We start from the raw sequence: 15,909 nt of genomic DNA, 5'->3' as shown, positions 1-15,909 counted from the left end.
TAAAAGTACTGTAATGAATACATATACTATGAAAAATCTGAAAATATGAAGTGTAAGACTAATGTATTATTTTTTTTAATTTAAGTATGCCATAACATATTTCAGATTCTCATTTAACATGTTTTCTGCTCTTTTTTTTTTTTTTTTTTTACAATAAAACCAAAATCAAGTGTAGTAGTGCAACAGGATTTTGTGTTTGATTTTTTGTAAACCAACAATGCTGTGTGTGTGTGTGTGTGTGTGTGTGTGTGTGTGTGCGTGTGTGTGTGTGCGTGTGTGTGTGTTAAAGCAGCCATTCTCAGCCAATCAGAAGACCCCTTCTTTGTGTAGGGCCAATTCTTTAGGGCCCCCCAAACCCCAAAAATATTAACCCTTGTGTGCTGTTGGGTCATTTTCATCCATTCTGGGCTGATTTTGGCCACAACGTTCTGTGTTTCAGCAAATGGAATTATTTTGGTGAATCTTATTTTGCCACATATTTGGGGAAAACGCTTCTCAATACACTGTTCAGATGGACTCCCCTTTGGTTATGCTGGCAGCTGTTTTTGCCCCATTGACTTGCATTATAATCACATTTTTTGGACACATTCCCATTCCCAACATGGAAAACTAGCAACAATCAAGAATGCATGATTATATGCCGTCAAGGCTTTGCAACAAATAAATGTGATTATGAATGGAAGTCAATGAGGGAAAAACAGACACCATGCACATTACACATGATGTGCATCCAAACACAATTATGAAAACAACACCAGAACACTGATCATGTGCCTTTCCAGAGTGGCAAACACCACACATTTAATGCAAATAAAGACAAATCAAAGAAGTGCTCCTCATATAAGCTCAAACATTTACACTGAGAAAAGCATTACACAAGAAGAGACGGTAAAACGATGGTGAGCATGAGGTGCATTAAATATGATCAAGAAACAATATGGCACTACTCAAGTTCATACTTTAACTACTGTCAGGGGGAGAAAAACAAGACACTTTCTTATTGGTCCCAGATTTCTCATAAAATAAAACAACATATGTCATCCAGAATGCCTTATTAAATAAAACGCACAGCTAGAAACTGAATCCCTCATGAGATCCTACAAACAAACAGATATATAGGAGCAGGTACCGGACCTTAGATTTGGATGATATCTGAATTATCAATTACATGCGGAAAGTCTTACTTCTACTAACCAAACACTTTATAATTCTAACAGATGTAACTTTGAAAGTAAATATAACCAATCTACTGTTTCCAAATGCTGAAATGACTAAAAGAACAGGGTGATTTCATTACAGAGGCACTGAGAAAGCTTTTGCGCGGCGTTAAAAGAAGTTTAGAAGTACACAACGTCACCGCCATGAGCAGACGAAGAGGAGTTTGTGCGCGACCACATCACTATGACAAATGCAAAACATGAATGAGGGCTGATTTGGGGCTTTTATTTGTCTTTTTCAGATTCGGTTGTCTCTTCTTTCGATGGCGTCTCCTCCTCGTACCTGCGGGCGACGATAAAAACAAGTGACAGAGAGGTAATGAGTGTGTTTAGGAGTAAAGATAAAGAGAAACGTGTGCTAATCTGTCCCTATAGATTCCTATAGTCACATTGTGTGTGTTTTTATTTAGATTACTGTACGTAGAAAACAATTAACAGATGGAGGACAGGGTGGCAAGAAACAATGTAAATTAGATGTAAATTAAGTCTCTAGAGTGTGTGTTTGAGCTGAGAATAGCACACAGATAATGTTCTCCAGCTCTCTGAAACTGACCCTTTCAGGCTTTGATTCTGATTGTGGTGTTTTGGTCACTGTCGCTTTAAATGCAAATGAGATTGTGCTCTTTACAGAAGAGGGCGGAGCTACAGACGGCTGTGTGTTGCCAGTGCTGTGCATGTGTGCTTCAGTGTGAGTGTGTGTTCAGTCTTCTGTCAGTCTATGTCGCTCCTGTCGCTGTTCATCTAAAACTCCACATCTATAATCCTCTTAGTCTATGCTGACATTATCTTCAGCAGCTCAAACACTCTAATGGCTAATGGACAGACGGCTGCTTCTCACTCAGGGCTGCCGTTTATGCTAATGAGATGGAGATGGACACTAGTGGGCAGGGCTGTAACTGGGCCTAAATTGTAGAGCTGCACAATACATGGTTTCAGCATCGATATCAATGTGAGCATTTGTATTTAAAATAAATTACAGCATCTGAAATGTGCAGTCAGGCTTATCGTTACAGGAGTCACCATTGAATAAACATGGGAGTTATTCTTACACTTTGAATTAACTTTTACCAAAAATGGCATCATTGACATTCATTATTGAGGTGTGTGACTGTGTAAGCATTCCAAGGCAGTTTTGAGCATTCGGTGTAACAATTTATAACTTATTAAAATATTAATGAAGTCTATAGTGTGTTATTTTACATTTCATGATTCAATGTATGTACCTGAATACTTCTAGACTCTCAGAAAACTATAAAGCGCTGTTCATTTTATTAGCATCTTTGCTTCGGTATTGGTGATCGCTTTATTATACTTCATCAAAATGTACTGATCAACAAAATTATCTCAATCAATGTAAAATCAAAAACTCCTAAATAGAGACATTAAAGTCATCTGGTGAAATGACACTCAATATGTATGGCAGAAAAATAAAATATCACAATGTCAGTTTTTTCCAATATTGTGCAGCCCTATTAAAGTATATGAGTGTGTTGACAGGAGAAGGACAAGAATGAGGATTAGATACAGTGGGGAAAAGTATTGAACATGTTTGAAAAGAGCTGTTGACATGGTTGTGAACCAGATTTTGGTAAAAAGCCAAATACAAACAAAATAAATAAATAAATGAAGTTTATTCATAAACTAATTTCGAGAGGATCACGTGCTTATGATTGCTTGCGGCCGGTCCCGCATTATCTAATTGATGATTCACCAATCAGACGACTCCCAAGCCACTATATATACCCTCAGCTCCATATCACAGCCATCTTCATTTAAGAATCTCCCCTTCCACCCCTACTCCTCCTCCATTCCTAGATGTGTGGCACGGTGTCCCAGTGGTTAGCACTGTTGCTTCACAGCAAGAACGTCACTGGTTCTAGTCCACCAAGCCAGCCAACGTTTCTGTGCGGAGTTTACACATTCTCCCTGTGCTCACGTGGGTTTCCCCCAGGTTCATCCCTCCGTCCAAATACATGCAGCTTAAGTTAATTGACTAATCCAAATCAGCACTATAGACATGCTCCGAGTCAGTAGTTATCTCTTAAGAGCGATCACTATCTGTTCATTAGCTACTACAGCAGGGGAGTTCTCCAGATCTACCTGAGCTCAAACTCCCCTCTCGCCTTGCAAACGGGAGGGAGCCCCGGGCTTGAGGATCTTATGAGCTCAGGGCTCTCTCCCGGGACAGCACGCCAAACAAGCTTTAATATCAGTCATCAGCTCAGTGTGAACTCTTGAAATGGTTATTTGTTATAATGAAAAAAAAAACCCTTATGAGCACTGGAACATCAAGGACCGTGACGTCACCCAGTATGGAGCAGCCAGAGCCCCACCCTCGAGCCAAGCCTGGGGTTAAAACGCATATACAAGTGCCAAGTTGTATCCTACAGAACCTGTGGGACCATCCTCCTGCAGGGGGAAGCTAAAGGTGAGGAAAGCAGTTACACACTGACACTGATTGCAGCAGAAGTGGGAAGCTGTTGGCCTCGACTGGGGATGTTGTCAAATGGTGGAAAGAATACTTTGACGATCTCCTCAATCCCTCTGATATGTCTTCCATTGAGGAAGCAAAGACTGGGGATGCAGGGATGGACTCACCCATCACGCAAGCTGAAGCAACTGATCTTCATTTACACTGAAGAAGGGCAGAGGGTTGCTGAAGAACTACTGGGAGATTTCAGCTGCTGTCTGGGCTTTCACTGCCCAACTACACCTCCCTTTCTTCATGTGTTCAACACTTTTTTTTCCATTTCATTTTACTTCATTGTAAACTCATTAGATTTGGTTTCTTTTCATATATGGATTTCTTTGGTTGTTACCAACATCTGGGAAAAATATTCAAGTAAACAGCACCTTTAGAGATGTGTTTTCTAAGAAAAATGGTGACGTGTCCAATACTTATATCCCCCAGTGTATATTTAGATAGATGAGATTAGATTAGATAACACTGTATATTTAGATTAGATTATGAAAGGCGATACCTGCAGAGGGCAGTAATGTAAAGCAGAGTGCAGTCTCTACATGTCGGAGGGTGTGTGGTGTCGGCGACGGCTCGGGCTCGACAGCTGGAAATGCTGCATGGAATCAGCCAGACTAGCTGGAGATCCCGACACGTTGGGGAAATGAGTGAGCCGTGGTGTGTGCGGCAAAACCTCATCTGAAGACTCATAGCTGCATGCCAGAGGGCAAACACCAGAGGACAGAACAGTGGGGAAAGAAGGAAAAGAGTAGAAGAAGAAGGTGAAGCGGGAGGATGTGTGTAAGTGGCCCTAAAACAGCATCAAGTCCATTTCTAGTAGAAATAATGAACTGAGTGCCCTACAGAGGTAACTACCTTCTGAGAACAGAGAATGAGTAGGGTTGCATTATATTGGGGGAACAAAACTGACATTGCGATGTTTAATTTTTCTACTTTAAAAAAATATTGCGAAATGAATATAATTTCAATATAATTGTGTTTTAGTCTGTTTGTCTCCATCTAGTGTCTGAATAATGCACAGGTTAGTGTATACTCCATCAGCTGTTTTAGTCTGTCTGTCTCCATCTAGTGTCTGAATAATGCGCAGGTTAGTGTATACTCCATCAGCTGTTTTAGTCTGTTTGTCTCCATCTAGTGTCTGAATAATGCTCTGGTTAGTGTATACTCCATCAGCTGTTTTAGTCTCGGTTGTGTTTTTGACTGTTTGTCTCCATCTAGTGTCTAAATAATGCGCAGGTTAGTGTATACTCCATCAGCTGTTTTAGTTTCTGTTGTGTTTTTGACCGTTTGTCTCCATCTAGTGTCTGAATAATGCACAGGTTAGTGTATACTCCATCAGCTGTTTAAGTTTCTGTTGTGTTTTAGACTGTGTGTCTCCATCTAGTGTCTAAATCTACCTTAAGCACCCTGACCCCTGAATATAAGCTCAGTTTTCAGAGGAAATTACCTGAACATCTCGGTTAGTTCTCCTTTAACAAGTGCCACCAGCACTGGAAATCCAACACAAGCAGGCACCAGGTACAGCAAAGCAGGCTGGGAAACAGAACACAGATCATACAGCCCTCGTTCAGTGCTCATTTCTGTTATGAAGTGCAAAAATCAGTTTGTTATTTACCTGAGCATGTTTAAAGGTGTGCATCACGAATATGGTCAGACCCAGGCCAAAAATGTAAGCCAAGAAGCTGGTGTAGAAGTACGTTCGTGTGTTCTTCTTCAGACTGCAGAAACAGAGGAAATTACACGTCTCAAAGATACAACTACAATCAGACCACAGGACTCTATTTGTTAGCGTTACACTAAAGGGTCAGTTCACCCAAAATGAAAATGTACTCCCTATTTACTCACCCTTGAGTGGTTTTAAACTTTGAGTTTGAACATAAAAGAAAATTAATACTATGGAAGCCAACTGTTACAGGTTTCCAACATTCTTCAAACTATCCTTCTTTAGTGCTCGACAGAATAAAGAAAGTCAGATATGTGTTATATGCGTTACGATGAAAGTTAAGTGAATGATAATTTTAATTTTTGGGTGAACTGACCCTTTAACTGCTTTAGTTAATTACAAAAATACTTAATTTCTTATATAAATAATTCTTAATTTTTGCTATATTTTTTTAATAATTATTTTTTTAGGTGTTTTTCACCTTTAATTTGGATAGGATAGAGGTTACAGACAGGAAAGTATTAGGAGCAGAGAGAGGGGAAGGGTTGGCAAAGGACCTCGAGCCGGGAATCGAACTTGGGTCACCGGAAGCACCATGGTGCTATATGTCGGCGCACTTAACCACTAGGCTATCGGCGCCAACAATTTTTGTTAATCTTTTAGATAGATTTTTAAAAAATAAAACATTTACTAGAACTGAACTATAACAATGAAGATTTTATTAAATAAATTCAGTACCAAGCACTGTTCATGTATTTAAAGTTAATGTTAGTAAACGCATGAGCTTCAGTTGACTGAGTAAAGTGTAATTAGTAACACCAAAACTGTAGATATTAACACCACAATCACATTAGAGTGTAATTATTAACAGCAAATTAATGAGTTTACCTGACATCAAAGCGCAGGAGCAGAGCAATGAAAATCCCTGAATGAAAAACAGAAATGAGTGGACACGGTTATGAGCGTCTTATGAGCAATGCTTGTCACAGGACTGCCTAACACAAACAAGTTTAATTGTGTTACAGATCATCATTGTCGTCATGTGTTTACCTGGAATAACAATGTCCCCGAGTCCCAGCATGGCAAAGTTACTGGCGCCCAAACCTTTTTCCAGCAAATCCTGAGGGAAAACCACTGGGAAAATGGTCAGAGGAAAATCAAGGTGAGAACGAGCAGCAAAAGTACAGTACAGGTTGCTTTGTTTGTGTATGTATGCATGTACAGTTGAAGTCAGAATTATTAGCCCCCTTTGAATTATTATTATTTTAAAAATATTTTCCGAATGATGTTTAACAGAGCAAGGAAATTTTGACAGTATTTCTTATAATATTTTTTCTTCTGGAGAAAGTCTTATTTGTTTTATTTCGGCTAGAATAAAAGCAGTTTTTAATTTTTTATGAACCATTTTAGGGTCAAAATTATTAGCCCCTTTAAGCTTTTTTTTTCCCGAACCCAAACCACTGTTATACAATGACTTGCCTATTTACCCTAACTTTACCCTAATTACCCTAGTTAAGCTGAATACTAGTGTCTTGAAGAATATCTAGTCTAATATTATGTGCTGTCATCATGGTGAAGAGAAAAGACATCAGTTATTAGAGATGAGTTATTAAAACTATTATGGTTTTTAATGTGTTGGAGAAATCTGCTCTCTGTTAAACAGAAATTGGGGAAAAAATAAACAGGGGGGCGAATAATTCTGACTTGAACTGTATGTATGCATACATGCTTTAATGACATATCAGCAGCATTGGCTATATTCATGGCAAAACCTATACTGAATATCCAGTATATACCATACAATCATATCGGTTTCATAATAAACATTCATTCACAACAAAAAAAACATACAAATGACAACACTGAATACAATCATATACAATCATTCAGCTTGATTAATGATGAATATTCAAAAATTCCTCCAGAAGACGAACAGGTTTATTGGAAAAGGAACTTTGTAAACTGGATATTAGCAAATAATCTGACGGATCTGATTGGTTGCTGAAGCGCAATTGCACTATATGTTTGCGCACTGATCTGTGAATAATCTGATGGATCGGGATAGGTCGATTGAACTATACGTTTAGCCACGAGGCTATCGGTGCCGACTATAAATGCATTTATTTTTCTACTGAAAAAAGCCTTGAACTAAAACAGTATATATAGATGGCTGCACACTTCTGTTGTAACCCAGTGATATAATACACTGAAATAAGGTTTTTTAAAGCCATTTCCCAACAGAATCTGTGCAAATGTACCCATACTGGTGGTTTTTAATATACAGCAAGCACTGGTGGTTCTAGAGTTAAACAGCTCTTTAAAATCCAAAGCATTCACACTGCCAGTCATTGAGTGATCAGCTAAAGGCAGTATGGACTGATTGATTGATCAGATACTCACACTTAATCGGGGCTTCAAAGGACTTGGCAACTGTCACCATAACGTTAGTGCCAAAAACCTGAAAGCGAACAGAGTACACATGTTATTTCAATTATACACTATAGGCCAGTGCTAAACTGTGCAGGCCCAAGGCTACTCCTTTAGAAAACTGCATTAAAGTTGATTATAATTTGGGTCAGTTTTACCCAGAAGACGTCGTAAACAAAGAGTCCTCCCAGCAGAATGCATCCAGTGCTGACGTTATTGAGGTGCAGCAGCTCCACTCCGTTCAGAGCAAACGCCAGGCCAAACAGGTTATTGGCTATCCAGTGCTGTCAGCAAACGCACAAACACTTCTGTCAAAACTACTATATTATTGGCATGAAGAATAGACGGGTGCTGGAAATGCTTGATATTTAATTTATGTGTTTTCAAATGATCTACTTCAGAATATTTACCTTAGTGTTTAACAGGAGAAAGAAACTCAATGGCTTATAACAGGGAAAGGGGAGTAATTGATGACAGAATCCATTTTTGGGTGAACTATCCCTTTAAAGCACTTGAACACTGTTAATATAAATATATACACTTGAATTCAGAATTATTCACCCTCCTGTATATTTTTTTGTCCCCAATTTCTGTTTTACGGAGAGAAGATCAGAACACATCTCTAATCATAACAGTGTTAATAACTCATCTCTAATAACTGATGTCTTTTCTCTTCACCATGATGACAGCACATAATATTAGACTAGATATTCTTCAAGACACTAGTATTCAGCTTAAAGTCACATTTAAAGGCTTCACTAGGGTAATTAGGGTAAAGTTAGGGTAATTAGGCAAGTCATTGTATAACAGTGGTTTATTCTGGAGACAATCCAACACTAATATTGCTGAAGGGGGCTAATAATATTGAGCTTAAAATGGCTTTAAAACTATTAAAAACTGCTTTTATTCTAGCTGAAATAAAACAAATAAGACTTTCTCCAGAAGAAAAAGGACATATTGTGATATACCAGGCTATTAATATATTTGACCTATATATAAAAAGCTGAGCGTGAGAAGGATAACGTTTTCTAAATCAGATGTGCTGTCAGAGTTCTATAAAAAGCTGATCTAAACGAAGAGCAGATTGAATGCACTGTACCTTCTTAAGGACGTACCAGACCCCTACCACACTGCTGATGCACAGGCAGATCAGATCCTTCGTGTCAAACTCATAGTTGACTATTTCTGTGGATGAAAACAGGACATTTTACCTTTACTGTCACAGACTAAATGCGTTTTAATGGCTGCATTTACACCACACAGTTCAAGTGACCCAATTCTGATTTATTTCTTCCATGTGACAGAGAGAGAGAGAGAGAGAGAGACAGAGAGAGAGAGAGAGAAATCCCATTATGATTTACTCAGATCAGACTCAGGCCTGGTTCATATGAATGGGATACGTGTCCTTGTGTCTGCAGTGTAAATAGGTAGAGCAATTTTCCACTCGTCGATAAGAGTCATTAAAAACTGTATCGAGGGACAAACTCTGACGCTTTTATTCTTAAGTCTTAAACCTTAAATGTCATATACAAGGTCAAAAAAAGCTTAGGCATGCGATCAGCAGAGGACAAAAAAGGACGAGATAACCCAACACGCCGCTCCCAAAAAATAAATAAATAAATAAATAAAAATTGTGTGTGTGTCATTTTAAACAATAAATAATAATAGAAATAATAATAATAACAACAATAATAATAAATATATATTTGATATTGGCTACACAAGTTAAGTTTTATTTTTATCAGTTTAAATGTTTAGCAGTTTAATAGGCACCCAAGTAATATTTATTAACTTCATAGCCTACTTTGTACCTCAATGTCAGGACAGATCCACACACCGCCGCTAGATGGCGCCACTAACTTGGTTTATTGCTCTTGTGTCTACAGATTATAATTTCTCCTGTAATTTAGTGACTCTTTATTCCACGTGATAAATAAACTACTAGTCAGTCGACAATTCGAAGTGTAAAAATATTAAGTCCAGTTGAATTGAGTTGCCTAATATACTTTAAATTCCACCCTGAAAAAAAATCATAGTTTCTAAAAATAGTTTATCACGTTCCCTTTCCTTCGGCTACTTTTTAATAGTTTTAATTTAATAAAATGTTTTATTTGTATACATTTGTAAAATCATCTCTTATGAAACTTTCAGGTATTAAATTTGAAGTGCTAGACTGCAGTTACTGCTCCTCCTTTGTGCACAATGATGAACAGTGGCACAAGGTCGTCTGCTCTGATGATGATGAACCTCGCTTAAACGTTTTCCCTAAAACAAGTCAAATGGAGGAAGTAAATAATCTTGTTTTTTTTTTTTACTTTATTTTTGATATTTGGACTAGAAACTAGGTAAAAATTGCAAGTAAGATTTTTTGGTGTGCATAAATCATATAAATTCAGGTATAAATACAGTAATTGAACACAACTCTGTGGCTCCTGGTCAACTATAAATCAGACTCAACATGGCATATCTTCTGATGTGACTATTGCAGATGCGCACATTGCAGTCTAAAAGATGATCAAAAATACATTTAAAAATTGCCCATCAAGACAGTGTGGTGTAAATGCAGGCGTAGTGCACACACACACACACACTCACCCTCTTTGCTTTCTCCTGAGCCCTGTGTGAACAGCAGCTGGTACTGCTTATTTGACAGGTTAGCAGGGAAAACTCTGCACATGAAGGGACTGAGAGAGCGAAAAACAAACGCACAATTACAAATCGCAAACATGACAGGATTCACGCGCGCGTTAAACATCTCAGAAGCTTACCTCATTGTGTGAGACAGTGCTAATATTCCCAGCACAAAGAAATACATGGATAACAGCAGGTTGACATACTCCTGTGAGAAAACCTACAGGTATAATGACATAAACAGATTAATTAGAGGAAAAAGAAATTAAATAGATGATTTTAAGCTGAAAGGTGTAACTGTGTATGATATATTGCACAAAAACATTGCGATAAACAATATTATCGTCATTTGAAGACCATATTATGCCACTCATCGTTATATAATGCCAGAATGACACTATAATATAATCACAATGCACTCTTCCAAAGAACACATTGGAACATTTTATTCTTAAGAATATTTCATTATAATCACAGTTTAATAATGAGGCATTGGAGTCAGAAATGCATATCCTAAATCAATAATAATGAATGTTAATAAAAGCATGCGACATCTGCTACCGGATCCAGGGGTGTAGCGGACATTTTAAAAGTGGGGGGGGACGGCTATATGAGATCATACATTCATATAATTATTAATCACCTGCTTTTAAATGGTCTGACTCTAAAAGTGAGGGGGACGGATCCCCCCCCCCGTCCCCCCTGGTTGCTCTGCCCCTGACCGGATCTATTTTCTAACCAATGGCATAAAGAAGCTAACCAAGCACAAGCTGCTATGTTTTAGGTTAGCATGTTGCTTGTCATATTTGTAATGTACATTTATAAACACATGATTGATAAAAGGGTTCAGTTAGACCCGGTTTCAGCCGATATGGCTTTAAGTGATCGGTAATCAGTGATCGGCCACAAAAATCCTGATCGGACGACCAATCGGACCATACAAAATGTATGATTACATTTATAAAGGCTTTAAAATTTTGCCCTGTGGACTCACCTTGAAAAAGAGGTAAAGGCCGAAGAGTGTGCAGCTGGCGATGATAGGGAATCGAGCTGCATCTCTGCTGGTGATGGTCTCAGGCATATCAGAAGATCCCTGACAGAGAGAGCAGCAGAAATCATATTAATCATCACTAAACATACTGCTAACGTCAACGCATCTGTTCTGATCATCCTGATCTTATCCACTAGGTAATACAGTGTGTGCTATAACTATACAACAATGTACTGAACTGCAACAGTCCACAAAGCTACTGCTTACAAAACAGAAATACTGTGAGATATATTTAACAGGGCGGCACGGTGGCTCAGTGGTTAGCACTGTGGCCTCAATGCAAGAAGGTCGCTGGTTCGAGGGCCAGACAGAACCTTGTGGACATTTTTTTGCTGCGGTATGATTTTGGGAGTATCGTAACTAATAACTTAATATATCAAATAAAAACTTTTTTAACTTAGTTAATGTTTATGATGCAAATGCAATCAGAGCCACACATCTGGTAAACAAAGCAAGTCTCTCATATAATAATAATAATAATAATAATAATAATAAAATCTAGAGACAGAAAGACAGAAAATATGACTTTACAAACTGTATTGTAAATAAACATTTTCATACTAGTCAATAATATTGCTGAAACTAATAAAAAAAGCCTGAATAAATATAAATTTACACAAGTAAATAAATAGACTCAATGATAGGCTATAAATCTGTGGATTTCTGCGTGCGCAGATTCTAAAGGGAATAAAATCTAACATTTAAATGTTTTTGACATCTATTTAAATACATGGAAATGCATTTATTACTCATGTATTTCAATCTATGTGACTTCCGTATGAGTAAAAGGGATCATAATAAAACACATAGTTAAAGCTTGCTGTTTTAGAAATGCATATTTATTCATTTCCAGTAATAGAATAACGTATATCACTGTACAAGCCTATATGGGGTAAAGTTATCTGCACGTTCACCTTCTTAATATAACGTCAGAAAGTATTGTTCTCAAACTCTAAATAGGTAAATCATATACGGATGACTTTAACAACATTAGCACTATTGACTGTCAACAATGTTGTACTTTGATAGTCATGTTGAGGTAAAGTTGGTTGCGCATATTCGTTCAGTGACGACTAGTGACACGCTCCCTATATTGTTTACCACGGTACTTAGAATATTGGGTCTGAAATCACTTGCAAGTATGACTTCAAAACAACATCAGCACTATTTAATTGTCGACAATGTTGCACATGGATAATCATTGGTTGCTAATATGATTTCAGTATTTAGAATTTGCTAAGAATACTTTTCTTTTTTTAAATAACTGTGTATTATTGAGGAGGACATCCGAATGGGTGAATATAAAACCCTTTACCTCAATGATAGTCACTGGCTGATATGACTTGCAATTAATACTTCTCTGTAATATTATGGAGAATGTCCGAATAAAAAACTAGCGTTACCCCAATCTTCAAGATCGCGTATTAATGATTTTAATATAGTCAACATCACAATGGATGCCTCGAAGATATGGCGCGTCATCAGTGTAACGTTAGTTTTAAATCCTGCATCAGTTAACGGTTTTTAACAGGCTTCAACTGTCTGAGGTAAAGATGGCTTTATGCTTCGTTCATTGTTTACCGCTACTTTAAATATATTCGATATTATATATAGCTTAGCTTGTGAAATCGCATTTAAGGATACATTCAAAACAACATTAGCATCATTTTTATTGACTTTCAACAATGTTGTGCTGATCATATGATATGCTGATAATATGATTACTGCTCGCGCGTCATCAGTAACTATACGGTTATTTACGTTAAATTGATCAGTTAACAGTTTTTAAAATCAGGATTGAGTTGACTGGTGTTTACATACGGTGTCAGATCGGGTTGACTGCGTGTTTATGTTTTAAAGTAATCGTGGTGCTTACGTTAACATCACCACTGATCTGAATCACATCTAGATGAGTTTACCTTGGATTTGGAGCATCCCACAGACCTGAGCGCACCGAAGAAGATGGGCAGCAGGGCCATGAGCAGCAGGCTGCCGTACGCCAGAGCCGTGCCCTCCGCGCTGGACACGAACCGGCCCGCGGTCCCGTTCACCAAATCCGAGCCGTTACCGGAGCCGTCGGGCGCCGCCGCGGTCTGCTCCACATCCGCCATGATTCAGCGCGCTAGGTTACCGGGATACGCTTAGATACAAGCAGTTTAATCAGAGTGTCACTGAGTGCGCTGCTCATTGAGGGGGAACCGATCGCTGTTAAGGCCACGTTTCCTAAAATCAGCCCGGTGAGTGTTCTTCCTCTTCTTCTGGCGGGTGACTGGCTGTTAAAGCAGTTTTACATGTTTACATCGCCACCTCCTGTGCTGTAGTGTGAACTCTTAAATCTAGTCCACCTTGCCAAAAAGAAGAATATAACCTAAATAACGAAACACTTTCTAGTGTGTGTGTGTGTGTGTGTGTGTGTGTGTGTGTGTATGCTTGTATTTTACAGTGCTCTAAACATACTCAAGCATGTCTAGGTCATGTTTTCAAGCAAATATATTAGATTTACAGGCCCACAGCCAGCCTATTAAAATGGATGGTTCTTTTTCTCAAAAAGTGGACCTATTTACAGTTATTTAAGGTTAAAATGCTGCATTTTAATGACATTTTAAGTACTAATTTGTGCGAAATTAGCTTGTTGGAATGGACATCAATACCACACTTTTTGATGCAACAAAAATACTTCCTACAGTGCTTATAATACTGTTTTTTGTTAACAAAAATGTATGTTTATTTACAAATGTGCATTTAAACTGTAAGTTACTACAGTTTTATATATAATGTAATGATTAGAATTTTAAAAAATCTGAAAAATACTTAATTTTTAAATGCTAATTTATTGCCATCCATCAGAAAAACAATCAAACACAAATGAAAACTGTAGCCAATAGGAAAATAACAAACTGTCCAGCTCATTTCCTCAGTCAGAACTTGTCCATTTAAATAATAAAAGTCTTCTTTTATTGGTTATTCTCTATTGGTTACTTTCACAATTTACGATGGCATACTGTCAAAAATGGGACAAATGAGCTCATATAGGGGCCAAATTCTGGACTTTGTCAGAAGGGGATGGGGGGGAAGGGGGGGGGGGGGTGGATTCGAACCACCCCGAGCACCCCCTGGCTACAGGCCTGATTTACCAAAGTCACACAAGTGGCAAATTCACATCTGTCATTCATTCATTCATTTTCCTTCAGATTAGTCCCTTATTCATCAGGGGATGCCACAGCGGAATGAACCGCCAACTATTCTAGCATATGTTTTACGCAGCGGATGCCCTTCCAGCTGCAACTCAGGACTGGGAAACACCCATACTCATTCACGCACATACACTACGGCCAATTTAGCTTATTCAATTCCCCTATAGCGCATGTGTTTGGACTGTGGGGAAACCTGTCACATCTGTCACATATTAAGGTAAAGTTGAGTTTATATTCGCACGTTCGTTAAGTGATGACCACGCCCATTGTGATAAGAGTTCTTATATTGTTTATTATGCGACTTTAATTATATTCGGTCAGAAATCTTCAAAACAACATTAGCTTTTTAATTGATTGTCAACAATGTTGTTCTTAATATGACATCACTATTTAGAATTGCCAATTATACTATTCTGAAATTATATTAATAAGGAAAAAATATGTATGTGCAAATATAAAGCCAATTTTACACCAATCTGTCAAATCCATAGTAAAGCCTTTTTCCCCATAAATGCAAAAATGTAAACTACAATAAACTCAATCATGTTTGTTCTATAGAGAGCAACTCCTTTGCATTGCTTCTTTTGGGTTGTGCAGTTTAATTGACTGAATTTCTATAAAGTACAGTGCTCAGCATATATAGGTACACCGCTCAAAAATCTCCCTTTTAAATGTATATTTTTAATAGGAAGCTATACAATATTCTACAATATTATATTAGCGCTTTATTTTAATAAATGTATCTGTTTTATAAATCAGTTTTGTTAAATACACCAAAATACATTGCCTATATTCACTGAGAAATGGAGGAAAATATTCCTTTTCAAAATGGAGCACCCGGAGGAAACCCACGCCGACACGGGGAGAACATGCAAACTCCACACAGAAACACCAACTGACCCAGCTGAGACTCAAACCAGAGACCTTCTTGCTGTGAGGCGAACGTGCTACCCACTGTATCACCCTACAGATGTTTCAATATATTGTTATTATTGTCTCTGTGAGTTAATTTTGTAGGATTTAATTGCAAATGTCACATCCATAAAGCTGGAGTTGCTCTTTATTTTTTTTCTAATGGTATTTGTGAAGTGGACTAGACAAGATTCCATCAACAATCAATCAATGACAAAACAAATGTCCCACGGCTGACTCCATACGGAACACTTGTAGATTAATCCTAATTTTTGTAAGGATGGCAGAGAGATCGCTACTATTTCTTCACTAACATTATTGAGCTTATTCGCTAG

At 37.8% G+C, this 15,909-nt stretch overlaps 1 protein-coding gene across 2 annotated transcripts; it reads right to left on the bottom strand.

Moving 5' to 3' along the window:
• Positions 1 to 771: 771 nt before the first annotated feature.
• hm13 (histocompatibility (minor) 13) lies at positions 772 to 13,729 on the bottom strand. Of its 2 annotated transcripts, none has more exons than XM_056449583.1 (12): positions 13,388 to 13,729; positions 11,412 to 11,510; positions 10,555 to 10,637; positions 10,382 to 10,470; positions 8,886 to 8,971; positions 7,945 to 8,070; positions 7,760 to 7,817; positions 6,410 to 6,493; positions 6,248 to 6,284; positions 5,312 to 5,414; positions 5,144 to 5,229; positions 772 to 1,500 (listed from the first exon to the last, which is right to left on the bottom strand). In XM_056449583.1, exons 1-12 carry the CDS (start codon positions 13,577 to 13,579, stop codon positions 1,443 to 1,445), a joined length of 1,101 nt encoding a protein of 366 aa, XP_056305558.1. In that variant the 5' UTR covers positions 13,580 to 13,729; the 3' UTR covers positions 772 to 1,442. The 2 variants fall into 2 exon arrangements, with proteins under 2 accessions (XP_056305558.1, XP_056305560.1); XM_056449585.1 differs by lacking the exon at positions 772 to 1,500 and adding an exon at positions 4,217 to 4,388.
• Between the last annotated feature and the right edge of the window lie 2,180 nt (positions 13,730 to 15,909).

This window comes from Danio aesculapii, chromosome 23 (genome assembly GCF_903798145.1).
Source record: "Danio aesculapii chromosome 23, fDanAes4.1, whole genome shotgun sequence".
Classification (NCBI taxonomy): Eukaryota; Metazoa; Chordata; class Actinopteri; order Cypriniformes; family Danionidae; genus Danio; species Danio aesculapii.
Note: the sequence above shows the minus strand (reverse complement) of the source record. Positions and strands in the feature narration are given on the sequence as shown.